The sequence below is a fragment of the Leuciscus leuciscus genome (assembly GCF_965113295.1).
Source record: "Leuciscus leuciscus genome assembly, chromosome: 12".
Lineage (NCBI taxonomy): Eukaryota > Metazoa > Chordata > Actinopteri > Cypriniformes > Leuciscidae > Leuciscus > Leuciscus leuciscus.
Genome location: NC_138736.1, coordinates 32,440,008 through 32,467,980, shown reverse-complemented (window position 1 = coordinate 32,467,980; position 27,973 = coordinate 32,440,008). Strand labels below are relative to the sequence as shown.

General features: G+C 40.3%; 2 protein-coding genes across 2 annotated transcripts in view; one reads left to right on the top strand and one right to left on the bottom strand.

Annotated features, from left to right (window-relative positions):
• Positions 1-27,973, bottom strand: part of tapbp.1 (TAP binding protein (tapasin), tandem duplicate 1) — an 86,003-nt gene that overhangs the window by 5,921 nt on the left and 52,109 nt on the right. The window lies entirely within an intron of this gene.
• Positions 60-27,973, top strand: LOC309511152 (H-2 class I histocompatibility antigen, Q10 alpha chain-like). The gene is made up of 9 exons (XM_082186249.1): positions 60-230; positions 13,930-14,196; positions 15,315-15,590; positions 18,136-18,429; positions 25,973-26,071; positions 26,405-26,485; positions 26,929-26,970; positions 27,078-27,229; positions 27,322-27,973. The coding sequence occupies exons 1-9, from the start codon at positions 182-184 to the stop codon at positions 27,340-27,342; spliced, it is 1,281 nt and encodes a 426-aa protein (XP_082042375.1). The 5' UTR covers positions 60-181; the 3' UTR covers positions 27,343-27,973.

The window sequence follows — 27,973 nt, the reverse complement described above, 5'->3', positions numbered from 1 at the left end:
GATTTTACTGGCTGGTAATTCAGAGCTTGTTTAGACGTTGGCGTTTATATAGGCTACTCTCTATGGTTGGCGTAGACTACAGACATTTTTAACCGTCGAAAATTAGTTTGTTACAAATATTCAAAGTGATTTATCTAAAACGATTTTTTCACCTAATAAGAGCTATCTTTCAGGACTAAAAATGCGGGTCGTAGTGATTATGCTTCTCGGAGTTCATCTCGCCTATGCTGGTGAGTAGCCTAAGTTATTAGTCTTGGTTATTTTCATTTTACAGTAGCCTAGTGCCAGTGTAAGCTTTCTCTTATAAATTATAGTGTTATTGTATGATATGTCTCGTAGTATCTGATATCTTGAAGGAGACCTTTATACGCGAGCACAAGAGTTTTGTTGTTATTGACATTTTTCCCGGAAAGAGCACATTTTAATAGCCTATTTTGCCTATGTAGGTTATTTAAGATCTTATTCAGATATTTCATCCATATGAAATCCTTTAATGGAAAAAAACCCGCATGTGAACAAAAAATATTATTTGATTAGTAATGTTTTATTTGATCACATTGTATTTGTGGCTTTATTGTTTTTTTGGGGTTTAAGTTGTTGTTTTTTGTTTGTAAATGAGCAGGCTAGGCTACTATGTTGTTTCGTGCAGTTTCGTTTCTAACCTCAGTAGCGGCTTTTTACCTAGAGACTGATGATGGCCTAGGCAACTTGCTTAACATTGGTGGTTAGGCTATGTTCTGTTAGTAAAACATAACAACATTTTGTAACCAAAACAGCTATTTTCGGTTTCGGGGAGAAATGGTTTGAAGGGCTGAAAGTAGTGCACAAAACAGACGTTTAATAAGCGCTTGATTCTCTGATGGCATGTTTTGACTGTGTTCTTGCACAGAACGTGGATAATAAGCTTGACAGGTGTGTGGACACCAGCTCTGGATTGACAATATTAGCCTAATTTCTCGATTTTAATTGGTAGGCCTATTGATGGATTCTGAATTGCTAAAACACATTTCTCAAAACTATCATCACCCACTTTGTAAAAATCTTAAACACAAAACCAAATCTTCAAACTTAAATTCAGAGAACCTCTGACTCTTCTGGCAAAATCAAACAATTGCCTTAAAACCATTTTATCTGTCCTCAAAATAAAAAAAAACGAGTTTGTTTACAAAGTGAAAAACACAGAATCCAAAGCATGCAGTTACAGAAAAAAAGTATAACAAATTTTGCAACTACGCAAAAAAAGTATAGTAATTACAACTTAAAGCAGTAAGGTGAATAATTTGTACACTGTTTGCACTGCAAGTGTAGTATTGTACTCATTATTGTAAAGTTTAAAATGTCTGTATATTCAGCACATGCATTCTGTGAAAATACAGTGACCCACCCAACTGCAAAAGCCAGAAAGGTTACAGCAAAAAACTCTAAATGAAAAGCATGTTACAGTACATTCAGAAGAGTTGTGCAACTGCAAAATCAAGTTCAATGAGAGATTGATTCTGCTTCAGCATCACGTCTCCATGTTGGGTCCGGCCCCAGGACTTTGTCCACATCACAGACACTGTCATCTCTGCAGGCAAAGGGAAAAACCCTAAAGCCAGATCCAGCCTTGATAACATTCTCCACACCTTACACTTTCTCATCCTCATCCTCTTCCTCCTTGTTCGCCACCTCTTACAGTTTTTCTTAATTGCTAAAACACTAAACCCTGTTCTCAATAGCCTAAACCAATTTGTTGAATAAATCACTTTTTCGGTAAACATTAAACAAGTTCAGGTAGTTAAAACATTGTTTGCAAATCTCCTGCACTATTTTTGCAAAACTCTGAACACATTCTCATTCACTTAAGCACATTTTGCATAGTGATGCACTTATGTTTCAAAATGCTAAACACAGGCAGGCAAAAGTTAAACAACTACAACACAGTTGTCATTGTTAACACACAACGACTCAAAATACTTCACACTTATGTGACCAAACCAACTGTACAGAATACAAGTATTTAATGTCAGAGCAGTGTTGCCAGATGTACGATAATTATCGTATTTGTACAATAATTTTGACCTCTGTACGATGTACGATCAATAATGAAAAAAGTCCCATAATGTACGATAATTTCAGAGTTTTCAGTCGTTCGTCCAAACACACATCCTACCGCTTCTCTCTCTGACCCCGAATCATTTCGCAGGCTCGCCTGCCTGCACGCAAGCACGTGTGTACACACACACACAGACACCACCATGGGCACCACACGGTGTCGCCTGCACGTCAACACTACACTACAGTTTTGCCGAAGAAGACAGTTCAGTTTAGATCAGTTTAACAAAACGAAGCAGTAAAGTGCTAAAAAAATTGTAGACTTCAAAATGTGGACTGTCGGCATATCTTTTGCACTTTGGCAAAAAAAAAGTTAAGTATAGCCAGACTTCCTCCAGTTAGTGTGAGCGTATTATACAGCTTGTTTAAATTGGCTGTAAAATTATTTGGAAAATAGCTATATTTTATGCGTTTGGTTCGTGTACGATAATTTTTCTCAAAAAACGATAATTTTGAGGTTTTGGTACGATACTTCGACATTTCTAATCTGGCAACACTGTGTCAGAGTGCCAAAACTGACTCAATGTTGCACTGAATGTTGATACAAACAATGGATGGAAACAATATAAGAGGGAGAGGAAGAAGAGTATGTGTACAAGAGGTGGTGAAGAATTAGGCCTACTGTAATTAAACAAATTTTTTTTTTTTCATGTTTCAAATATTTTTCAAATATACATGTCCTAGAAAAATAGAATTACTGATTACTGTAACTGTAACACATCCTTTTTACAAAATGGAAGCATTCAGAAAACTCTGCATGAGAGGCAGTTTGATGCATTTCTTTTTATTACAGTAGTATAGTGCATACCTGTCAGCACTCCCGTAATTTGCATGGCCCAAACTCCTTTATGAATAATCGGACCAATATGTTTGTCTAATGTTGACCAGTAGCCAGATCTTGTATTAAATGCATTATATTCACACAATCCACACACCATATACAATTTCAACCCATTTGTCACCTCAACCTGGCAACCTATATCCCAGTTGCGCAGTCGCGCGAAAGTTTAACCCAAAAGCGAGCCGATAGACATCCAACCCAGTAAACCTCGGAATAAACAGAAAGACTAACATTAGCGTAGATGCCATTCTTCTTATGATGTAACGAGTGCATCAGGTGTTGTAGGAAGTGTTCCCGGTTCCAGCTCACCTAATCTATGCAGCCTAATAATCATTTAACTGATTTGAATAATAGAAATGTAATGTTCTAAATGAATGCCAAGTAAAAGAGATGTGTTTTTAGTCTAGATTTAAACTGACAGAGTGTGCCTGCTTCCGGACAATGTTAGGAAGACTGTTCCAAAGTTTAGGTGCTAAATAGGAAAAGGATCTACCGCCAGCAGTCGATTTTGATATTGTAGTAGAGATGCACCGATTACAATTTTCTGGGCCGATTCCGATTTTCGATTTTTCATTAAGTTTGACCTGCCGATACCGATTTTAGCCGATTCCGATTTCATTTTTTCTGTCCACTTTACAGCACACACAAATATTTATTTTATATCTTTTCTGTAATAGAACATTTTAAAATTTGCATAGTACATATTTTTTTGAACAGATAAATGCTATAAAATAGAACTATATAAATTACTCCAGGTGTGGGTAATTCACACACATCTAAAGTGCAGTGTTATGGAAGAACCATTTCCTTTTCACTTTCAATATCCAATAATTTTTTTATACGTATTTAGCAAACTAAACATCTTTATGAAAACAGGGAATGGCGATAAAATATTATATAAATAAAAAATTTAATAAATATAGTCTTGCAGTATAAAGATATTTTTCAAAGCACACACACACAGGCCTATTGCAATCACTTGTACAAACTGAATAATAAAACAAGTTTAAATGCGTACATGTTCTATAAATATTGTTCTTCGTTTTCTTTTCTGACATTGCCTACTCCAGTTCTTGTTAAAACACGCACATTCTGTGCATTTTGGGCACTTTTTTGTGAAACCCTATTTAGGCTATTTTGTCCATCAAAAGTGTGCTTTCCCTTTAATTGAGCGTGAGCAGTGCAGCAAATAGACTCGGCGCCGAAAAGCCCTTCACTGCTCGCGACGCTCCTGCTTGACGCTCACGCGCTGCTCCTGCTCCCGTTGTGATTAACATGCACGCCGAAAAAAAATACGCGTTTGCGGTCTGAATGGACGTAATTCACGAGGTTTCCTACATGTGTGTTCCGTGTGCACGTGTGATGCTGATGTTGCGCGATGTTAATCATGCGGCGCCCGAGTGCATTTGACCGGCATAAAATCGGTATTTGTCAGACTGACCGGCCGATCACGTGAAAATCGGCCAATTCCGGTCACCAGCCGATCAATCGGTGCATCTCTAATTGTAGGTATTATCAACTGACCAGAATTTTGAGATCGTAGAAGACGTGAAGGACTATAATGCGTTAAGAGCTCGCTCAAGTAGGCTACTGGGGAGCTAAACCATTTAGTGCTTTGTAAGTAATCAGCAATATTTTAAAATGTGTACAATGTTTAATAGGGAGCCAATGCAGTGTTGACAGAACTGGGCTAATATGGTCATACTTCCTGGTTCTGGTAAGAACTCGAGCTGCTGCATTTTGGACCAGCTGTAATTTGTTTATTATGCGTGCAGGGCAACCACCCAGCAGAGCATTACAGTAATCTAGCCTTGAGGTCATGAACGCATGAACTAATTGTTCCACATTTTTTATTGAAAGCATATGTCGTAATTTAGATATATTTTTAAAATGGAAGAATGCGGTTTTACAGATGCTAGAAATGTGGCTTTCAAATGAAAGATTGGTATCAAAGAGCACACCCAGGTTCCTAGACGACGACGAAGACTTGACAGAGCAGCCATCAAGTGTTAGACAGTCTGGGTTAATACGTGCAGAGGTTTTTTGCCCAATAAATTGAAACTCTTTTTCAGAATTAAGTAGTAGAAAATTACTAGTCATCCGAATTTTTATATCAGCTATGCATTCCGTTAATTTTGTGAATTGGTGCGTTTTGTCGGGACGCAAAGAAATATAGAGCTGAGTATCATCTGCATAACAGTGAAAACTAATTCCATGTTTCCTAATGATAGGCCTATCTCCTAATGGTAGCATGTACAGAGTGAACAGCAACGGTTCTAGTACTGAGCCTTGTGGTACGCCATACTGAACTTTTGATCGATAAGACAATTCTTCATTTTCTGCTACAAACTGATAATGGTCAGATAAGTATAATTTAAACCATGCTAGTGCAATTCCACTAATGCCAACAAAATTTTCGAGTCTATTCAAAAGAATGTTGTGGTTGATGGTTTCAAATGCAGCACTTAGATCGAGTAACATCTTGATACAGAGATACAACCACAGTCGGATGATAAGAGCAAATCATTTGTGACTCTAACGAGAGCTGTCTCAGTACTATGGTATGCTCTAAATCCTGACTGGAAATCCTCGCAGATATCATTTCTTTCTAAAAAGGAACATGGTTGTGAGGATACCGCCTTTTCTAGTATTTTTGACAGAAAAGGTAGATTCGAGATCGGCCTGTAATTGACTAATTCTGTAGAATCAAGTTGAGGTTTTTTAATAAGAGGTTTAATAATAGACAACTTAAAAGTTTTCGGTTTATATTATATTAATGATATTAAGAAGAGGATCTATGACCTCTGGAAGCATCTCTTTCAATAGCTTAGTCAACATACATGTTTTTGATTTAGATGATTTAACGAGTTTAGACAATTCTTCCTCTCCTATAGCAATGAATGAATAAAAATTTTCCTCAGGGAGACTACAATGCACTGTCTGATGCGATACTGTAGTAGACGGTTGCATAGTAATAATTTTCTCTCTAATATTATCAATATTGTAAGTAAAGAAGTTCATAAAATAATTACTGCTGTGCTGCTTGGAAACATCTGGTGTTAAAGCTTTATTTTTTGTTAATTTAGCCACTGTTTCGAATAAATACCTAGGGTTGTGTTTGTTTTCTTCTAAAAGTGTTGAAAAATAAGCAGTGTTGATCTAGCAGTTTTTAAAGCCTTTCTGTACGCAATCGTGCTCTCTTTCCACGAAATGCGAAAAACTTCTAATTTTGTTTTCTTCCAGCTACGCTCCATTTTTCTGGCTGCTCTCTTAAGGACCCGAGTGTGGTCGTTGTACCATGGTGTTGGACTATTTACTTTAATCTTCTTTAAGCGCAATGCCGGAAAATAGAGAGTCAATCATTTCTGTTGCAACATTGAGTTCTTCTAGGCTATCAGGGATGCTGATGAAATGAAACTGATCAGGAAGATTATAAAGCAATCTTTATTGGCAGAAGTGATAGTTACCATATAGACTCATATAGACTACCATATTTATAACAGAGTTGGCTTTGCAACCTTGGCTAAATTAAGTATACATGAGATTAAATGATCTGAGATGTCATCGCTCTGCTGCAGAATTTCAACAGCATCAACATTGATTCCATGTGACAATATTAGATCTAAAGTATGATTATGACAATGAGTGGGTCCTGACTGAGTTTAGGATGTCTGTAAATGCTAATCCCAATGCATCTTTTTCATTATCTACATGGATATTAAAATCACCAACAATTAGTACTTTATCTGCAGCCAGTACTAACTCTGATAGAAAATCAGCAAATTCTTTGATAAAGTCTGTATGGTGCCCTGGTGGCCTGTATACAGTAGCCAGCACAAATGTCAAATGGGATTTATCACTTACGCAAGATAACGTTTCAGAACCAACACTTCAAAAGAATTATATTTGAAACTAGACTTCTGAGTAATACTGAAGATATTGTGGGGTGGACTCATTTAAAGAAATGTAATTTTCTGGTTTTACCAAAGTTTCTGTCAAACACAGCACATCTAGGTTATGGTCTGTAATCATATAATTAACAATAAGTGCTTTTGAAGAAAGGGCTCGAATATTTAGCAATCCGCAGTTTATAATTTGTACATCCGTATTATATCTGTTTTTTATTTGTTGAATATCAATCAAATTTTTGCCCTTAAATGGGTTTGGGTATTTCCTAGTTCGGTGAACAGACTCTTATGTGATGATATCTAGGTGAAAGAGGCTCTATGTGAAGGGATTTATCTGACCTCAGTGACGTGAGACAGCTAGCAGACATAAGACTATGTGCCATATTACTAGAGAGAAGAGCAGCATCTATACCATCTCTATTCAACAGGTCAGGTCTGCCCCAACAACTTTTCCAATTGTCTGTGAACCCTATATTATTTTGTGGATACCACTTAGACAGCCAACCATTGAATGAGCACAGTCTACTAACTTTCTCATCACTCCTGCGAACAGGAAGAGTGCCAGAGCTAATTACAGTGCCTGACATCGTATTTGTTCACACACCTCTATAACATTAATTTTAGTGATCTCTGACTGGCGAAGTCGACCATCATTGGTGCCAACGTGAATAATAATCTTAGAGAATTTACGATTAGCATTAGCCAGCATTTTAAAATTTACTTTGATGTCAGGCACTCTGGCTCCCGGGAAACATTTGACTATGGTGGCTGGTGTCTCTATTTTCACGTTCCGTGTAATATAATCGCCAATAACTAGGGCACAATCAACAGGATTCTCAGTGGGTGTTGTGTTTCACTGAGTGGGGAGAATCTATTTAATGTTGTAAACGGAACGGAAGAGCGGTGTTTTGTCCCACGACTTTAGCGTCTCATGGTCACCCAGTTGCCCTGCTGCATGGGCTCTACAGCCAGAACTGAACAATGTACAAAGTTCACTAAGCTAGTCGCATCTAAAGCAGTATCTAAAGCCCATCCATTCTTACTATCCTCGATTCAAGTTTGGATGCGTGTCTCTAGTTCTGAAATCTTCTCCGTTAGCCTGACTATCTCCCTGCATTTATCACATGTAAAGTCCTCGGGGCTGACTATACTAGGGTGACCATACGTCCTGTTTAACCAGGACATATCTGGCCAGGATTTCGAGATCGCCCAAAATGCCCGGGATTCGGCTTTTGCTTTCTACAGTCACCATTCATTATGTTTACATTATTACGTTATTTGACCGTGACACGTACGTGCCAACTTTGCAGGTCATGCATTCTGATTCACACGGATCCCGATCGAGACGAAAACACATGAATTTTCTTAGCAATGCTAGAACGCACATCAACCGATCACTTGTTTAGTGTTCATGTAAACACTACATTCAGATTAACCAATCGGAAGTAATTCAGTACTACTGAATCAAAAGGTGTACATGTAAACAAGATGAATGGCGACGAGAAAGCAAAAGCCGAATCGCGGATATTTTGGGCGATCTCGAAATCCCGGCCGGACATGACCTGGAATATGGTCACCCTAGACTATACTATACCTGTGACATGACATGCAAGTGACAATAATAGGAGAAGACATGACTCACCGTGTTTGTTGGCTGATTCTACCCGCCGCAATTGTTTGATGGACTCGAAGAGGCACAAGAGAAAAAAAAAAGACTGCAAACACTGATGGCAGTTTAACGAGCTAGCGGAAGGCTAGCGCGTTTTGCGAGCGATAGATTTAGATTAAAGCTAGTGAAGTCAGATCAATGTGACCGACACAATTTGATAATATCAGATATGGTTGATGAGTACGATATGTTTAGCAATATAAACAACAAGGAATGATAGTAAATAGAGATTCAAAACGGAAAACTATATGGAGCTTACAGACGCAAACCACACGGCAGCAAGACAGCGAGGCAGACCAGTCATAGTTCTATAGTCATACCATGGACAAAGACATGGACAACTAGAGTGGCACGAATTTCATCCGAAACTTCTCCTTGCTTCACCTTCCTCCTCCTCCTCATGTGTCAAAACAGGGGAATAGTGTTTATAGTTTAGGGAAATGGGTGTGCTTTTTGATAAATTGCGTTATGGTTTTGAAATTTTAGTTCAAAAGCCTGGTTATAGTGTTTAAGCAATCAAGAAAAACTGTAACACAGGCTAAAACTGAAGCTCAACTGGGGAAATGACTCATTTTGTTAGCAAAATGTTCTAACACTCACAAAATATTAAAAACATGCATTTATGTATTTATCATAAGCAAATATTTCCATCAAACACCACAACTTGTGGTCAAATGAATGTATTCTTTCAATCAATCTGTTACATGTATTCTCTGTCTTGTGTGTTTTTGGTTCAGTCCCTGTCACTATAGTTCTCTTACGAGAGGTCTCTCGTACTGCGTAAGTATCTTACGCTAGGGGAAAATCCGTTTTCCGTGAGATATTGAAGCCAAAAAATTATCCTTAATTTTGTATTATTGTAAAACGCGTTGCGGCAGCATACAGACATAGGCAAGACGGCTCGTGTGCCTATTGGCTGTTCTGCGGCAACTGCAGCAGCCTATCGAGCGAGGCCTAGCGTGATGTCAGACCCAATGAGGGTGCTTCGCGCCCACTGCGTCACGTCCCGCCGAAACGGGCGTGGCTTAGGCCTATAAATCCAGCTCGCAGGCAGCTGATATCTGATTTTTCATCTCTTCAGCGAAGCACACGCATCGCTGGATCCGGAGAGAAGCCGCGCCGTCTGAGGAAGCACTTGCAGCGGGACGAGTCGTCACTGAATTCGCTGGCCGCGCCGCCTTCAATCGCCTTCCTGCTGCGCTATCCGGCGCCTATATCCTTTACACTCTCTGCTGTGTGTGTGTTCGCCGCCGCTGTTATCAGCGCGCCCTCTGCCTCGAATGTCATAAGCGCGACGCTTGTGTTACAGCACACCGAAGACCCTCTGTCGCTGAGCGACCAGAGCGCGCTTCGCATTCAACCCCTAGCCATTCATGCAGATGCATGGGCGAGGCTATCCGGGGTTTCGAAGTGGGTGCTAGACATTATAAAAAGAGGCTATATCTAGCTCAATCTCACTCGGTGCTCATAGAGCACAGGACCATTTTACTCGATCACATCGAGAATCTGGGTCTCAGAGTCAATTGGGCGAAGAGTTCTCTGTCCCCCAGACAGATAATATCTTTTCTGGGCACAGAACTGGACTCGCTGTCTTTGATAGCGCGACTGTCACCACAGCGCGTACTAGACATTCAGCGCGCAGCGAGCTCTTTCCGCTGTGGCGCATCTGTCCCGCTCAATAAATTTCAGAGGATGCTAGGTTTCATGGCCTCAGCATCATCAGTACTTCAGCTGGGCTTGCTTCACATGCGCCCGCTACAGTTCTGGCTGAAAGCGCGAGTGCCGCGCCGAGCGTGGGCTTCCGGTCTGCTTCGTCTCAAGGTCAATCAGAAATGCATCGCAGCTCTGAAACCTTGGAAAGCAAACGACTGGTACCAATCAGGTGTAAGCCTGGGGACTTCCTCGAGTGTGAAGGTAGTGTCTACGGACGCATCCACCTCGGGATGGGGAGCGCTGCTCGAGGGCAGACCGTTCTTCGGCCAATGGTCAGAACGGGAGAAGCTTCTACACATAAACTGCCTCGAAATGCTGGCAGTAGACAACGCGCTGACGCGTTTTTGTCCCCAAATACGAGGACACCACGTCCTGGTCCGCTCGGACAACATGTCAGTGGTGTCCTACATAAATCGCCAGGGCGGCCTCAGGTCCCGAAACCTGCACAGGCTGACAGAACGCCTCCTGGTGTGGGCTCAGCACAACCTGCTCTCGCTGAGAGCAGCGCATGTGCCAGGGCTCCTAAACGTAGGACCGGACAGACTGTCCAGGAACAATGTTCCGACAGGCGAGTGGTCTCTACACCCACAGACAGTCCAGCTGCTGTGGAAGAAATTCGGCAGAGCGGAAGTAGACCTGTTCAAGAAAACGCTCACTGTCTGGAATTTTTCTCCAAGAGCAGGGACGCGCTTGCTCATGTATGGCCCCGCCGCCCGCTCTATGCCTTTCCTCCCGTCTCTCTCCTGCTTCAGGTGATAGAATGGATCAGGGAAGAAGGATGCTCAGTGCTACTCGTAGCGCCGTTCTGGAAAAACCAACCCTGGTTCCCAGTTCTGATGCAGCTAGCGAGCACTGCCCCATGGCCAGTGCCAGTGAGGAGGGACCTCCTCTCTCAGGCCAAGGGCTCGATGGTCCCTTCATGTTTGGGCCATCAACGGGTACCCGCTGACCTCCCAAGCAGAGTGTTAAACACGATCACGCAGGCTAGAGCTCCGTCTACGCGACGTCTCTATTCCTCGAAATGGTCAGTGTTCTCCAGCTGGTGCACAGCTCGTGGCGTGTCACCCCCAGACTGTGGGGTGACGGAGGTTCTCTCCTTCCTACAAGAGCTGTTGGACAAGGGCAGGTCCCCTTCCACGCTCAAAGTTTATGTGGCGGCCATAGCAGCGTTCTCAAAAACAATGCTCGGTCAGTCAATAGGAAGGAACGATTTAGTCATCCGCTTCCTTAGAGGAGCTAAGAGACTGAATCCTCCCAGACCTCCCTCAGTCCCCGTATGGGACCTTTCTACGGTACTGGAGGCCATGAAAGGTGACCCATTCGAGCCTTTACAGACGATTGATCTTAAACACTGTCTTTCAAGACAGTGTTTCTTCTGGCTCTCGCTTCAGTGAAGCGCATAGGGGACTTACACACGCTCTCAGTGAGCGCGACGTGCATGGAGTTTGGGCCTAATGACTCAAGAGTTATACTCAAACCTAAGCACGGTTATGTTCCAAAATCCCTCAACACACCGTTTAGGGCGCAGGTCATTTCCCTGTCAGCCCTACCGGTCTCTGACGAGGAAGGAGACGCGAGCTTCCTTTGTCCAGTCAGGGCATTAAGAGCTTACGTGTCTCGCTCATCTGTCTTCAGACAGACGGAGCAGCTTTTCGTTTCGTTCAGCGGACGTTCCAAGGGACTAGCCGCGTCAAAACAGAGCCTATCCAGATGGATAGTTGACGCCATTGCGCTGGCGTACACTTCCAAGGGTATGCAGTGCCCGTTGGGTGTCAGAGCGCACTCCACGAGAAGCATGGCTTCATCGTGGGCCTGGTCAAGTGGGATTGTCTTGCAAGATATATGTATGGCGGCAGGCTGGGCCTCCAGCACTGCTCGCTGATCGACCGCAAAAATGCTTATGGGCAAATGAATAAGACCCACAATTTTCCATCAGTTCAGGCCGTACTCTGCCCTGTCTGTATGATGTAATTTGCGTCTGAGGGACGCTGCTATATGTGGAAGAGCGCGGCTCCGCCCCTCCCTCTTCCCGTACTCCCTGTGAGTTCCCCTGGTGATTATGCACTATATGAACCCCGGGCTTTCGCCCTTGGGTCTTTGGTGTCAGATCCCAGCACGCACAGCGTTTTACATTGGGTCCCCTAGCGTAAGATACTTACGCAGTACGAGAGACCTCTCGTAAGAGAACGTACTCGGTTACTAACGTAACCTCGGTTCTCTCTAGAAGAGGGAACGAGTACTGCGTATCTTGCCGTGCATGCACACGCTCTGGTTAGCTTCGGCGATGAAAAACCAGATATCAGCTGCCTGCGAGCTGGATTTATAGGCCTAAGCCACGCCCGTTTCGGCGGGACGTGACGCAGTGGGCGCGAAGCTCGATAGGCTGCTGCAGTTGCCGCAGAACAGCCAATAGGCACACGAGCCGTCTTGCCTATGTCTGTATGCTGCCGCAACGCGTTTTACAATAATACAAAATTAAGGATAATTTTTTGGCTTCAATATCTCGAGGAAAAGGGATTTTCCCCTAGCGTAAGATACTTACGCAGTACTCGTTCCCTCTTCTAGAGAGAACCGAGGTTACGTTAGTAACCGAGTACGTTTTCCCCAGTCTGTGTAATTAGCAGTGTCATTCACCTGTGCCCTGTTTATCACTCATTATCATCTCATTAGTTCTAGTACATAGACAGGTTTCTTGTATACAAACAATACTGGATGCGCGGGCATTCAGGAGGCAAAACCGTTAACCGTTCTGCATGCACCTCACATGAGGTAACAGTAATTTATGCTGAGAAAAGAGGTGGATGCAAATCTCTGCAGGTAGCCTACAACATCTGTTCTGCCGAATTATTTATCACCATTAATGAACCCCACAAAGAATATTATATCGTTATTAAACAGTACTTGGAGGTGCATGCGATTCTTGGCATGTAACGTTATGCAGAACTCTGCAATTAACGTAGATTTCGCAATCATATATACCGGTACAATTAAATTGACTGTTTTCTATTTTTATATATTTTAAAATGTAATTTATTCCTGTGATCAAAGCTGAATTTTCAGCATCATACTCAAGTCTTCAGTGTCACATGATACTTCAGAAATCATTCTAATATGGTAATTTGATAAAACAATAGTTATTATTATCAATGTTGAACCGAGACGCCTGGTAGCCTACAAATATTTCAAGTAATTTGTTCTTTCCTGAAAAGAACTAGGCCTAAAATAACCTCTGCTGCTTGCGCTTCTCTGAGCTCATCTTGCCTATGTCGGTGAGAAGGTTATTTTAATTTGATAGTAGACTACCATTCATTATTTTATTGCTTTTTGTAGAGTTTTTCAGTTAGGCCTATACTAAAAAAGTCATATATAAGCAGCTTAAATCAAGTGAAAGTTGTGTGTTATTAACACTTTTCAGAGGACGCATTAGCCTACGTATTTAGTGGTGTCTCTCAAAAACGTTCACACTTTGCACGTAGGTTTAAGTATGATGATGTCATTTTAAAAATTATTGTATTTATTTTTATAATAGAAATATAAAGCGTGCCGAATATAGCTATTTTTTGTTGGTTTTATGTTGGTTTGTGTTTAAGCATTGAGTAGTTTCATTTCTGACCTAAATAAGGGTTTTCCAACTGGAGACCGATGACGAACCACTTGCTAAATAGACAATTGTGATCTACTATTAATTATATGTTTGTCCACAGGAAAACACGCTCTCAAATACTTCTACACTGCTGTGTCCGGAGACATTGACTTCCCAGAGTTCACTGTGGTTGGTCTGGTTGATGAAGGGCAGTTTATGTACTTTGAAAGCAACACAAAGAAAGCTGTACCAAAGACAGAGTGGATGAGACAGAAGGAAGGAGCAGAATACTGGGACAGAGAGACTCAGATGCTCACTGGAGCACATCAGATGTTCATAAACAACATTCACGTGTTAAAGGATCGGTTCAACCAGTCCAAGTCAACAGGTATGTCTGTTAACATAGGCACACTCAAAATTGTGGAAATGACTTGCATCTCTAAATTTGTGGGTTGTAAAGATATATTGTGACATTTTGATTACAAACAATACAAGACAAAAATATTCACGTTAACAAACCCCATCATGGGGATTAGGGTTGAAACATCAAAGACACACTTTCTTTGACAATAGATCATGTTTCCATTGTTAACAATGATAGAGCTGTTCCACTGTAACTGTGTGTATGTGCACTGTTCAACTATATGTACTGTAAACTAACATACAATTTAAATTTCAGTAAGGTGAATAATTAAATATTATTGCTCCATCCTGAGACTCTATTGATGGTGATCAATGTTCCTGCTGAGCAAAACTACTTTCTAAAAACCTTGGCCTACTGAGCAGAAACCAGAGTAAACCAATGTAAATAAAATCGAATTAATGAAATATAAATTACTTTTTATATTAATAATAAAATATGTATCATTAAATAAACTTAAAATTACATAATTGTTCTAAATTGAAATAATACATAACTAAAATATAATTTATATAATTAATAATAAATTAATTAATCTAAACTAATTACTGTTATTTTCTGAATTTCTTTTACAAAAAAAAGAAAAAAAAAATTTCTTGTGCACATCATTGTTTCATGATTGTATTTACACAGTTTCTCACATCAGTTCAGTACTAAAAAAACTCAGTGGATGGACTCTAGATGAAACCCTGTTCATTCATTAATCTGTGATTCAAGATCTCTCTTGCTTTTTTTTTTTTACTTGCTCCACTTGTTTTAGTCTTCTCCTCATCAGAAATGGATGATCAGTTATCACTCACTTCAGCTTTCAGCTTTTTTTGTTGATCTGCTGAGACCAACTCATGTTAATTCTCACTTTCACCTTGAATAACCTTCAACTGTCAGATAATTTCTCAGAAATTGCTGTGAACTCATTATACTTGTTGACTCAGGTTTCGTGTTTAATCGTATATATTTTACTATCTACCCTCATAATTGCTTATCTTTGTGCATGTGGCTATTTAGTTTCGTGGAGAAAAAAGACTTCAGTATGTGATTTACATAAAAAATTTGATAAATTATCAACGTGGTTTCCCTCCTCTCAGGTGTACACACGGCCCAGCTGATGTGCGGCTGTGAGCTGGATGATGATGGCACCAAACAAGGATACGTGCAGTATGGTTATGATGGAGGGGACTTCCTCAGCCTGGATAAGACAACCCTCACCTGGATTGCTGCTAATCCTCAAGCTTTCAGTACCAAGATCAAATGGGATTCCACTAAGGCAGCGGCAAACTATTATAATGATTATCTGGACAACACATGCATTGAGTGGCTGCAGAAATATTTGAGCTATGGCAAAGACACTCTGGAGAGAAAAGGTAACAGTTTATTTGATGATCACTGTATAGTGAACAGTGAGCACTCATAACAAGCTTTACCTTCTAAGCCGGACATTACAACAGTAGTATGCTATCAAAAGATAGGTAATATGCATCTCATTTATATTGTCTGCTTTTTTCAAAATGAAAAGTGAGCAGGATAGGATTTTCATACCTCCTATATTATGAGGTAGTCGTAAGAGTTGGGCGTTTGTGAGTTTGTAGTGAGTTTTTACAGTAATGACTAGTAGCAACACAAAACTTAAGGTAAATAAAAAAAATTGGTGGAAAGACTACTGAAAAATAGTTATGTATTGTTGTGAAAATAACATACAAAGCACGCACATCCAAGGCAAAGCAATATGATGCTCAAATTGGGTGCTCGACAAGAAAATTAAGAAAAAAGGAAAAAAAGTCGGCGCACCATGGCTCCAAAAGTGTGAAAAATGCCCCGAAAAAAAAAATAGACTCACACACAGGCGGTAACATTTCGAGCATGTAGGCTCTTCATCAGTTGTCTGATGAAGAGCCTATACGCGCTCGAAACGTTACCGCCTGTGTGTGTGTCTATTATTAAAGGTCCCGTTTTTCGTGTGTTTTTGAAGCTTTGATTGTGTTTACAGTGTGCAATATAACATGTGTTCATCATGTTTCGCGTGTAAAAAAACTGTATTTTTCACACAATTTACTTATCTGTATACTGCTGTTTTCACTGTCCTAAGAACGGGCTGATGACTTCCTTCTTCTATGAAGTCTCTCCTTCAGAAATACGTAACGAGTTCTGATTGTGCCAGCGGTTCCTGTGTTGCGATTCGACAGCAGCTTAGCGCACGTTGCCCGGAAAGGTCACGCCTCTTACCATAACGTGGAGATGCATGCACTCAGTGTTATTGTAAACATGTCTTTAATATTACCCTATCAATTTGAGCCGGAATCAGACCCGGAGAACATCTTCCTCTTCTCCGTGGGAGCGCAACAAGACCACGCCCCCTTTTTTTGTGTATTCCTGTGGGCGGAGGTTAGTCAAAAAACTGTTCTAGTGACGTCATTAAAGAAGGAAGTAGAGGGATGTAGTCCAAACCGGCCGTTCGATGTAGGCGACTTCTGTTAAATAAAATATCTTGCTTGGCATTGAACTTTGAGCTTTATAATTTTACAGATATTATTTATACTCTAACAACAACATTACACACTAACTAAAGTTTGAAACATGGGATCACGAAGAACGGGACCTTTAAATTTCTCACATTTTTGGAGCCATGGTGTGCCGACTTTTTTCCCTTTTTTATGTATTGTTGTTAAAATGGTGTTTTATTAAAGTCTGTGAGGAGCACATTTAAATTATTTACCCAATCAGCATGAGGAGGCCTATATATAAGTAGCTGACACCTCTGTCCCACAACCATTTTCCAGCATTCCTCCACCACCCCAACTTCTCAATCTCAGCTGTTTCTATCCCAGAATTTTTCACTTGTTAAAAGCCTTATAATGAGCAGAGGCTAATTTTCCTAAACACTTAAAGGGATACGTCACCTCTGGAAAGATGAATGTGTATTTAAATTGGGTCATTTATGTAGTAGAAATGTGAAATTATTTTTGAATTTGGAGCCTTCTACACTGAGAAAAGCCAGAAAATGTATTTTTGGCTTATGTGGATGAAAGACAACAACTCCCAGAATGCACTTGCTTCGCTGCCCTACGAGGCCACTCCCAAGCCACGCCTACCAGTTACAGAGGGTAGCCACTAGTTGACTCGAAACTGAAAAGACGCTGTTTTATCGTGAGTCTCCGTGACGAGTCAGCCCGGGATTTCGAGATAGGCTAAAATGTCCGGGATTCGGCTTTTGCGTTCTACACTTGCCATTCATTATGTTTACTGTGGAGAGCAGGACGAGACTAGGGCCACGGGAGAACGACGTGAGGCCGGTGGCGTGATTACTGATGAGCGACACCTGTGGAGCGGGAATTTCCTTAGCAGTGCTAAAATGCACATCAACTTATCACTTGTTTAGCGTTCATGTAAACACTACATTCAGGTTCACCAATCTACTACTGGCTGTAGTTTCTAGCCTCTGGCCAAAAAATCCTCTGATGACGCAAAATGACGATTTTTGCGTCATTGGAGGATTTTTTTCAGACAAAAAATACGAGGGAGGGAAGCACGGTAATTCGAAAATACTACAGGTTTTCTACTGATACAAAGCTTAATGCTAAATGCTGAAGTATCCCTTTAATATAGCCTAGGTAAAGCTGCACATACTGTATTATCTCCTCTGCAAACATTTTGAAGAAGTGTTGTTAGCTTCCTCCTTGATTGGTTAATGACGTGAAATCGTGCAAATTTTGCTGTGTCACTGCATATGTTTTGTACATTTAGGCATTTAATGTCTTTTTGGCGAAAATAAATGTAGTGGAATTCAATATTTTACTTTAAGTAAAATTAAAACTACCACATTTAATTATATTCATTTTTAATTTTTAAAAGATGCACTTATGTATTGTAATGAGAGTAGTTCACCTCTGGTAACACCAACCCCTACTCCAGTCTCTCCTCAGGTGTCTCTGTTGCAGAAGTCTTCCTCTTCTTCAGTGACGTGTCATGCTACAGGTTTTTACCCCAGTGGAGTAACAATCACCTGGATGAAAAATGGACATGAGCATCTTGAGGATGTGGATCTTGGTGAACTTCTTCCCAACGAGGACGGAACCTTCCAGAAGACGAGCACCATCAGAGTTACACCTGATGAGTGGAAGAACAACAAGTTCAGCTGTGTGGTGGAGCACCAGGGTGAAACCATCAGAAGATTTATGATAGAGAAAGAAATCAGGGCCAAAAATGGTAAGAGGATTGGGAAACATCTCCCAACATTCCTAGCACTACTGCTACGGAATCTCAATTGTCTCAGAATCTCAATGCAACATTGTAAACATTTAATACATAACATTGCCCCCTATTTAAACAAAGGTACATTCAGCTTCACCTTAATAGAAATCCACACGTTGCAACAAAAACATAACTGTCTTTACCAACAACATAGGCTAACTATTACCATTTTTTTTCTCCAAAAATAAACATTGTATATATTTGCAAGAAAAGACCTGGATGAACAAAGTAACGAGTTGGGGGAGGGCTTAACTTTCAAACTCAGCCTGTTTTCAAACTTCACCCTCTGTCATGGTTTTGGACAAGGACAAATCAGGTAGTTCAGCTTTAAGCTAAGAGTCTCGAGGCTACTTGAATTTGTCTTTCCATTCATTTGGGGATTCCCGTTGCCTGCATCCTTGGGTTTCCCGGGTTCGTTGATTGGCTGGCGTCTCGTTGTGTCTGGATTGATGTCTTGGGCAGCCAATCACGTGGTGTGTTGGCGGATGGATGAAAAATCTTGTGAATGAAGTTTGATTTTGGAAGTGGTCTTTGCTGTTGAATCATTAGGCTTGTTTGAGATGAGCAAAATCTGCGCAGAACCGATCACTGATGATGATCACCGCGAGATGCATGCCGGTTTGACGTGTCCGAGTGCGGTCTGCCTTGCTCTGATGTCATGCTGACGTGTCAAAAAAGTCTCACGATCGCAACGCGGATGTGTCAGATTCTGCAGTCGCGTGCAGCTGAACTTGCTCTCCACCTGCGCTGATCAAAAGCACGATGGGTAACGACTTGTTGACGACACAGCTTAAAGGTGCTCTAAGCGATGTTGGGTGACGTCACTTCTTGTTGCATTCGAAGTATTGTCAAACAAAACCGAGGCTAGCTCGACCCTCCCTCCTCCTCATCCCGTCCCCTCCCCCTCATATTTATATAATTTATATATTTATATAAAAACAAAATAAAAACATATCTGTATTAAAGTAAAAAATATTGATAAACACGTCTTTGGGAAGGAATTAAATAACAAGTAGTCTACTTTGGGTGTCTTGTTCATTATATTAATTTTCATATAAAAGCAACAGACCTTAAAGGGGAACTGAAACGAAATAGGAAGTAAAGGTGATATAACATATGTGTTATTGTTATTTGTGGTAGGACACTTAAAACTGCTTAAGTAGTTACAAGGAGGGAAAACAGTGATGTTAGTTTGTTGTTTTGTTACTAGGCGCAGCCATCTTGAGCTTCAACGGTCCGTGACGTCACGGCATGGTAGGCTACCTTGACAGCTCCAGCAAAATGGCATCTCAAGAGCATGTTCAAAAATTGTGAACTGTCCAACAAGCGAATATAGCACCTCCGATGCCATCAAGGACCGAATAACCAGTTTGCAAAATGACTGTGGCATAAGTGTGACCACAGCGGGTCCTGTAAACAAGTTCCACTCACCTCTTGTTATTGTGATGTTCACCTTCACCGTAGATCACCTTGCTAATAGATAACCAATATCCATCGACAACACCCGCAAAATACTTGTTAGTGTGATTTCAGCCGCTTTCAAACTGTGTACGAGAGAGCGACACTGCGGCTTGCCAGTTTAAAGTCCAACTGAAATCAAAATGGACCCTATTTACTTTGTTAGCGCATATTACTAGTCTTGTGGTGAACAATTAATCCGTGCAAGTTAAAACACAGAAAAAAAATGTTGGGCTTCGTAATCTTTAATCAAAATCTGAAAATGCCCCTCCCCTCTGCATTGGAGGACCTTCCCTGATGACATAGGTTTGACGGCTTGGTTTGGGAAACGCTTAACCACTCCCCTCAAATCGTTAGTCTGTAATGAGCGAGAGATGGAGAGGAGGAGCGCTAGAGTAAAACCCTGCCCTCTGTTCAATATTCCTTTTCACTGGGAAATACGTCACAGCACTGGAGAAAAGTCGTTTGCAACTTCCGGTTCACGCGGACTTTAAATTTGACGAGTGCACACGCAACGCAATGCACAGAAAGCCAGCTGTCACAGCGTGTGCACTAAACTAAATTCTCTTTTTCGTCTTATTGCATTTAAAGTGTCAAAAACACAAGGTTCAGATAAACAGCTGGTTTTGTTAATGTAAATAAATGTTAATGTTTGTTAAGTTAATGTAAACATCTGTAAGAAATTGTGTATTCTAGATCCCTGCATTACTGTAGTTCAGTACGTTTCATTCATACAGTGAAGAATATGCAGTTTTATTATTTCTTGATGATGCAATTTCTTACTTTAATGCTGTTTTTAGTGTTAACTTGTACAGTTCTCTGACTGAACTGACTGATTTTGACAGTATGGAGTAGCAGTAGAGTAGCCAGTGGCGCGGGAAGGGGGGTGCTGCGGGGGCTGCAGCCCCCTTGTCATAGCAGGTGGGGGGCTGTGGACTAACACAATATTGTACTTAAAAACGTGAAATAAAATGGGCATTAATGTACAGCGTTAACTTAAACCTGGTTCACACGGGACGATTTAAAAATTGTCGGCCGATTTTCCAAACCTGAGAGACCCCACACACGGGGATAAAAAATCACGGGTCTAACAGTTTTGGTCGTACAGTGTGTGGTGCGCAGCCACACGGCAAAATCAACACATCACACACGAAATGATTTGACATTCCCAGGTCAGACGGGAAATCTGACTTCAGAGTAAACAATCATGGCGGACGAAGAGGATGCAGTGGCAATAGTTTGTAGTTTGTTTTCACTGCATCCCTTGGCACGTCTTTCTGAGACTGAAACCGCTATTTTTTTAAACCGGATCCCAAGGTGGATCAATCTGAAAACGACACCCTTGCGCTTTCGTGTGTACAGCCAATCCGTATATTTTGTGAAACGATTATGTCATCACATCACGTGTCAGCATTAGTCGCACACTGCTACGTCACACGTAACAGCAACAGCAATAATGGCGGACTACATGCTAGTGTTCGTGCTGCAGAAGCTACTAAGCCTATTATCTTTACTACAGCAAAATCTTCTGCTCTTATGCAACTATGGTGAGCAACAAGTGTTTATGGACAACACCATACGCCACATGCTCTTAGATCCACCGCGGAGAACAACCAGGAGAGCAACCAGGAGAAAATTTTGGATAAGACCAGGTAGAACTAGCAGCTGGTGGGACAACTTTGTCAATGGCGTTGTTGTGGAAGATGAATGGAGGGAGAATTTCCGACAGGCTGTGTCTGTTGTTGTCAGGCAAACGTGCAAAGCGATCGCTATCCACCTGGGTCCAAAGTACATTAAGTTGCCTTTTACGGAATCCGAGGCCGAGGATCTGGTTGTGAGTTTCCATCGTGCTCATGGCATGCCACAGTGTTTGGGAGCGGTCGACGGCACACACATAGAAATCAAGCAGCCGTCTACCAACTCAATGGACTACATAAACAGGAAAGGCAAATATTCTCTCAATGTACAGGCGGTCTGTGATTATAAGTACAGATTCATGGATGTTGTGATAAAGTGGCCCGGGAGTGTACACGATGCACGGGTTTTTGCTAACTCAAAGCTCAACTTGCACTTTAAAACTGGCCAGATCCCTGCTCTGAAAAAACAGATTGTGGACAACGAGGAGGAAATACCAATTTTTCTGCTTGGTGACCCAGCCCACCCTCTGCTGCCTTATTTGATGAAGGAATATGCAAACGGTGGCTCCACACCTCAAGAACAGTACTTTGGGCTATGTTTGTGAAGGGCACGGATGGTCATTGAGTGTGCTTTTGGTCGCCTCAAAGCCAGATTTGCTGCACTGAAAAATGTTAGTATTAATCTGCAGCATGTTGTCGGAGTTGCGTCTAGAAGAGTCCTCCATCAACTCCAACATCCTCCTCTTTATTTTAAGGTCCTCCTCAGATCTGTTGGAACCTTCCTCTTCAGCCTGTCTCCTCTATGGCTGTTCAACTTTGCCTTGAATATAGCAGAGAAAATTTGCTTTATTATTACGCAAAATAAGTTAAGATCAAAGCTATGTGAATAAGTTGGAAGCAACTCACATACACAAAGAACATGCATCCGTCCTATTTTACATATTGCCTCACATTCATGTCTAACACGCTAAGCTTAAAATCATAAGCCTGGAGCAAATTTTACCTGAAGCAAATCCCGGCACTGCTTTACAACCTCAGATGGAAGGCAGTCGATGGATTCAGTGGAGTTTGGAGAATCGGAAGGCTCCACTGTCGATGTAGACGACTCTTCCAGGTCACCCGTCTCGATGCCGGCGTCGATGGAGCGTGTAGCAGGCGACCCACCCCAGATCTCCTCGCAAAGCTCATAAAATATGAGCACTACCCGTCCTTGGCCACTTCGACGCCCTGTGTCCACCGCATGCCTGTATTTCCTGTGTATATTTTTTATCTTTGCGGTGACTTGGGCTTTTGGGTATCGTGAGGGAAATCCTTATCGGTTAGCCCCCTCAGATACTGTGCCTGAAACGCGTCCATTATATCAGAATATTTGGATTGACACGACTCCCAGTCAACGTTTTCTTGTAGCTTAGTGGACTTGTAGTCGAGTTTGACTTCGTCGTCAGTCCATACGAAAGACTCCACTCTTGCTCTTGAAGTTGTTGCATTCGCCATGATCTTCGTCTTCTTCTTGTGTGGGTTCGTATACAGCGCGCAAGGTTATGCGCATGCTCAAAGTCTTCTTCTCCGTGTATAGTGTATCTCTGTGGCAGAATTACAGCGCCACATACTGGTCTGGCATATATACTACATCGTTTTCAGTCGGTTTCAGTGTTTTCGTGTGTACGCAGATATTTCTTGAGACGACGCCGTGTTTACGGAATTTTTTTTTAGAACGAGAAAAAAAAAAAACGCTCTGGCTTCGTGTGGATGTGGCCTTAGTCAAGTACAGGCCGATCTCAAATCTACCTTTTCTGTCAAAGATATTAGAAAAAGCAGTATCTTCTCAACTGTGTTCCTTTCTAGAAAGAAATTATATCTGCGAGGATTTCCAGTCCAGATTTAGACCATACCATAGTACCGAGACAGCTCTCGTTAGAGTCACAAATTATTTGCTCTTATCAACCCGATCGTGGTTGTATCTCTCTATTAGTGTTACTCGATCTTAGTGCTGCATTTGATACTATTGACTACAAAATTCTTTTAAATAGACTAGAAAACTATGTTGGCATTAGTGGAATTGCACTAGCATGGTTTAAATCATACTTATCTGACCGTTATCAGTTTGTAGCAGTAAATGAAGAGATGTCTTATCGATCACAAGTTCAGTATGGCGTACCACAAGGCTCAGTACTAGGAACGTTGCTGTTCACTCTGTACATGCTACCATTAGGAGGTATGATTAGGAAACATGGAATTTGCTTTCACTGTTATGCCGACAATACTCAGCTCTATATTTCTTCAAAACCTAACGAAACTTACCAATTCACAAAATTAACGGAATGCATAGCTGATATAAAAAATTGGATGACTAGTAATTTCCTACTTCTAAATTCTGAAAAAACATTGGGATTCTAATTATTGGACAAAAAACGTCCTCACGTATTAAACCAGAATACTGTCTAACACTTGATGGCTGCTCTGTTAAGTCTTCGTCGTCGGTTAGGAACCTGGCTGTGCTCTTTGATACCAATCTTTCGTTTGAAAGTCACGTGTCTAGTATCTGTAAAACCGCATTTTTCCATCTTAAAAATATATCTAAATTACGCCATATGCTCTCATTGACAAATGCGGAACAATTAGTTCATGCGTTCATGACCTCAAGGCTAGATTATTGTAATGCTCTACTGGGTGGTTGCCCTGCACGCTTAATAAACAAACTACAGCTGGTTCAAAACGCAGCAGCTCGAGTTCTTACCAGAACCAGGAAGTATGGCCATATTCAATTTTAAAATATTGCTGATTACTTACAAAGCACTAAATGGTTTAGCTCCGCAGTACTTGAGCGAGCTCTTAACGCATTATAGTCCTTCACGTCCATTGCGATCTCAAAATTCCAGCCAGTTAATAATACCTAGAATATCAAAATCAACTGCTGGCAGTAGATCCTTTTCCTATTTAGCACCAAAACTTTGGAACAATCTTCCTACCATTGTCCGGGAAGCAGACACACTCTGTCAGTTCAAAGCTAGATTAAAGACACATCTCTTTGACCTAGCATTCACATAATACATTATAGACTTCTATAATTCAATGTAAAGTTTGTGTAGAGAGAATGGTGTCGTCTTAGCAGACCCTAATTTAATAACAAATGATCGTTGCGACGGAAGCGAATCAATCAAAACTAACTTTAGCTGGAAAATAACTTTATTAAAGAACCGCTATAAAGCCAAAACAATCTTACCTTAAATTATACATTTATCTCTGTAAAGCTGCTTTGAAACAATCTACATTGTTAAAAGCGCTATATAAATGAAGATGACTTGACTTGACTTGACTTGGATGACGCCCACTTCATTAATAGTCCTAGATGATTGTTCTGTTCAAACAAATCATCTCTGTCTGAACTGCTCAGTTCCTACAACTTGTTTCTCCTGGTTTATGTTGTTTGCCTCGAAGAACTGCTCCAGCCGTTCAATATAAGCCGAACGAGACTCTGCTTTCGGAAACAAACTTGCTTATGCTTCCAAAAAGCGTAACTTGAGTCATAACTTGAACAAAACTTTATCCTTGTCAGCAATTTTTCTGTGATGTATCTATAAAAAAAAAAAGAAAAGTTGGCAGACATCACAGATACATCACACTATATATGTAGTATTTGTGCCCATGCATGTACACAAGTGCTATGACAAACTGCGTGTGCACTCCACTATACACTGAACATGCAAAAGACAAGAAAGTAGTGTTCTACATTTATCACATCTGTGTATTTTGCATGTATAAGAGCAAATCAGTTGATGGCTTGTAAAGAGTTATGATGCAAAAACACCAAAGTTTAAATAATTTTGAATTAATTGTTTGCTTTAGCCATAGATTCATAAAATGTAAGCAATTCTCAGAGACTGTATTAAGAGGGAAAAAAATGTTATATGAAGAGGAACCATCCATCCTGCGAAAATTTAATAAATGCCTTTTCCTTTGCTGTATATTTTTTAGTTCTTTGTTTTTGTAAGCTACAGATGTTCCTGGATTAGTCCAAGAATGAATTTGTTTTACATCTGTGACTCATAAAGGCATTGATCAATACTAACATATACATAAATAATATTTTCAGATGCTATTGTGTTATATTTTGTATTGCTATATTTTCAAAATGTTGTGTGTGTAATTATCAAGAAAAATATTATTTAAAGTTATCACTTTAGTTTTGTTTTCAGCCGGTGTGTCCTCAATGTTTGGGTTTCAACTAGTAAGTTTAATTTTTGTGAGGTTAGCAATGTGGAATGGAATTAAAATAATATTTTTATCTTAGCCTGTACCTTTACAAGATGTACGGATTTTGTTCTGTTGAATTCACCCTGTACTGGTTATTAACATTGTTTGAATAATTATATTGAAGACTATGATGTTTTCTTTTAAAACAGGAAATTTTATCATCACTGTAAATGTTGTTACTGCTGTCATCCTGCTGCTGGTTGTCATTGTCTCTGGATATATGGTGTATCTGAAGAAAAAGACATCAGGTGAGAGCAGACACTTATGGCAGGGGTGACATAATGGGGGTGGGCTAAAGCCCTTAAACTACAGAAATGTTTTAACAGTGGATTTCCTGCATTTATAGGATGTATATTCAATAGTGTTATTCCTCATAGAATATGAGCTTTGCCTCTGTGCAGTGATGTGATTTTCACTTCATTCTTTTATTGATAATTTTAAATATTTTGGTAATTCAAAATTATTCTACCCATTTAAGAATTGAAGTACTCAGTCACAGCTGTGCTGTTCTATGCGTTTGTGTATGAGCAGTGTGTTCTGATAGCTTTGTTGTACAGTAAATGTTTAATTTTCTCATCCAGCTTCAAAGACCTCAACTGTTGACAGTGCCAAAAGGCAAATATATAAGTGCTCAATATTTGAAAACACCAAGGATGTAAAATGTAAGTATGTTTTTCTTTTTTCTAATATCACAGTTAAAATCTTGCAAAGTGTGTTCTGACATCTTTTTCAGTTATAAAGTTTTTTTGATGGGTATGGAAGTTTGTTAGGGTTTAATGAGTTGGTTTTGAGATCTGTATAAAACGTCTTGGTGGTTTTAGTGCACTTTGGAAAATAGAATGTGAAGTGTAAAATGTAAAAAAAAAACAAAAAAAACTCAGTGCTGAGAAATGCACACAACCAAAATATATTAATGCAAGAACTATTAATCAAAAACTATGACGATACTATTAATATAATCTCTATACAACTAATGTTTTTTTCACTGGAAACCTCAACTATAAATACAGCTCTAATGGAATTTTAACTTTCCAGATGGGTTCTTAAATGGGTTATTAAAAACCACAGTGCATAATTGTTGTAAAATGTTTATTTTCTTCTCCAGCTTCTGCTATCTCAAATGATGACAGCACAAAAAGCCTTACATGTATGTGTGTCACTTTTTATTAAACAGTGCAGCTATTCTAGTTTTGTCTCAGCATCTCGATCAGTGTTTTCTGGCATATTTGTTCAAAATGTACTTTTCCTTTCCAGATTTGAATGCCATCCCTGACCCTGGATATAATAGTGGCTCAGACAGTGACTTACACACTGGTTCAGATGGTGGATCAGACAATGCCTCTATTTTCTCTGAAAGTGGCTCTGACAGCTCAAGTGCGGACAGCAACAAAGCTTTATTGAGAACAGTAAGTGTCTTATTATTATTTTTTTTAACAGTGCAACTAACATCCTATTGAATTAACCATAAAAATGCTTCTTTTTTTTTTTTTTCTTACAGAGAGGCACAATAACGCAATAAAAGATACAAGATGACTGAGGGAAAAATTATCACGAAAAGGTTTTGCCCAAACTGCAGTTTGTCTTTTAACTGTCACTACAATCCATTCTGGACCATAGCCAAACATTCTATTGCCTTATTTGTGAATTGATTTTACAAATCAAAATTACAGGCAAGAATAGATCAGAATGGAATTTGTGTGGAAGCCTAGAAAGTTTTTTTGTTTTCTTAGAGGGGATGTTGTGAGGGTATACCTCATTTTCTATATTGCTATGGGTGGAGGACATGAAAAGACCAAACAAGGTGTTTTTTAAATCACTTTTTGAATATTTGTGAATATCTTGAATTTGCGCAGTTTGTACACAGTGCATTATATTGCATTAGGTTGCTTCAGAAATCAATATAAATGGGGAATTACTGAACTTGATTTGGTTTTTGTGTGTATGTTTGTGCATGTGAGTGTGTGTGTATGTGTCATGATGAGTGTATTCATGTGTGGGTGTATGTATTTGTGTTGTGTGTGGAGGAGGGAACTATCCTGTTGTTTGTGGATGTAATTGCTGTGGCTATTTTTTATTAATTTTTTTATTAACCAGCACTATGTTGACTTGCTGTTGAAGTACTATACGGATGAATAAACCAACATTACTTA

Bases quoted from the DNA above. Each gene is read 5' to 3' on its own strand.
- LOC309511152 (XM_082186249.1), top strand. From the start codon at position 182: ATGCGGGTCGTAGTGATTATGCTTCTCGGAGTTCATCTCGCCTATGCT. The intron at 231-13,929 runs GTGAGTAGCCTA...GTTTGTCCACAG, and splicing joins AGTTCATCTCGCCTATGCTG to GAAAACACGCTCTCAAATAC. The intron at 15,591-18,135 runs GTAACAGTTTAT...CCCCTACTCCAG, and splicing joins AGACACTCTGGAGAGAAAAG to TCTCTCCTCAGGTGTCTCTG.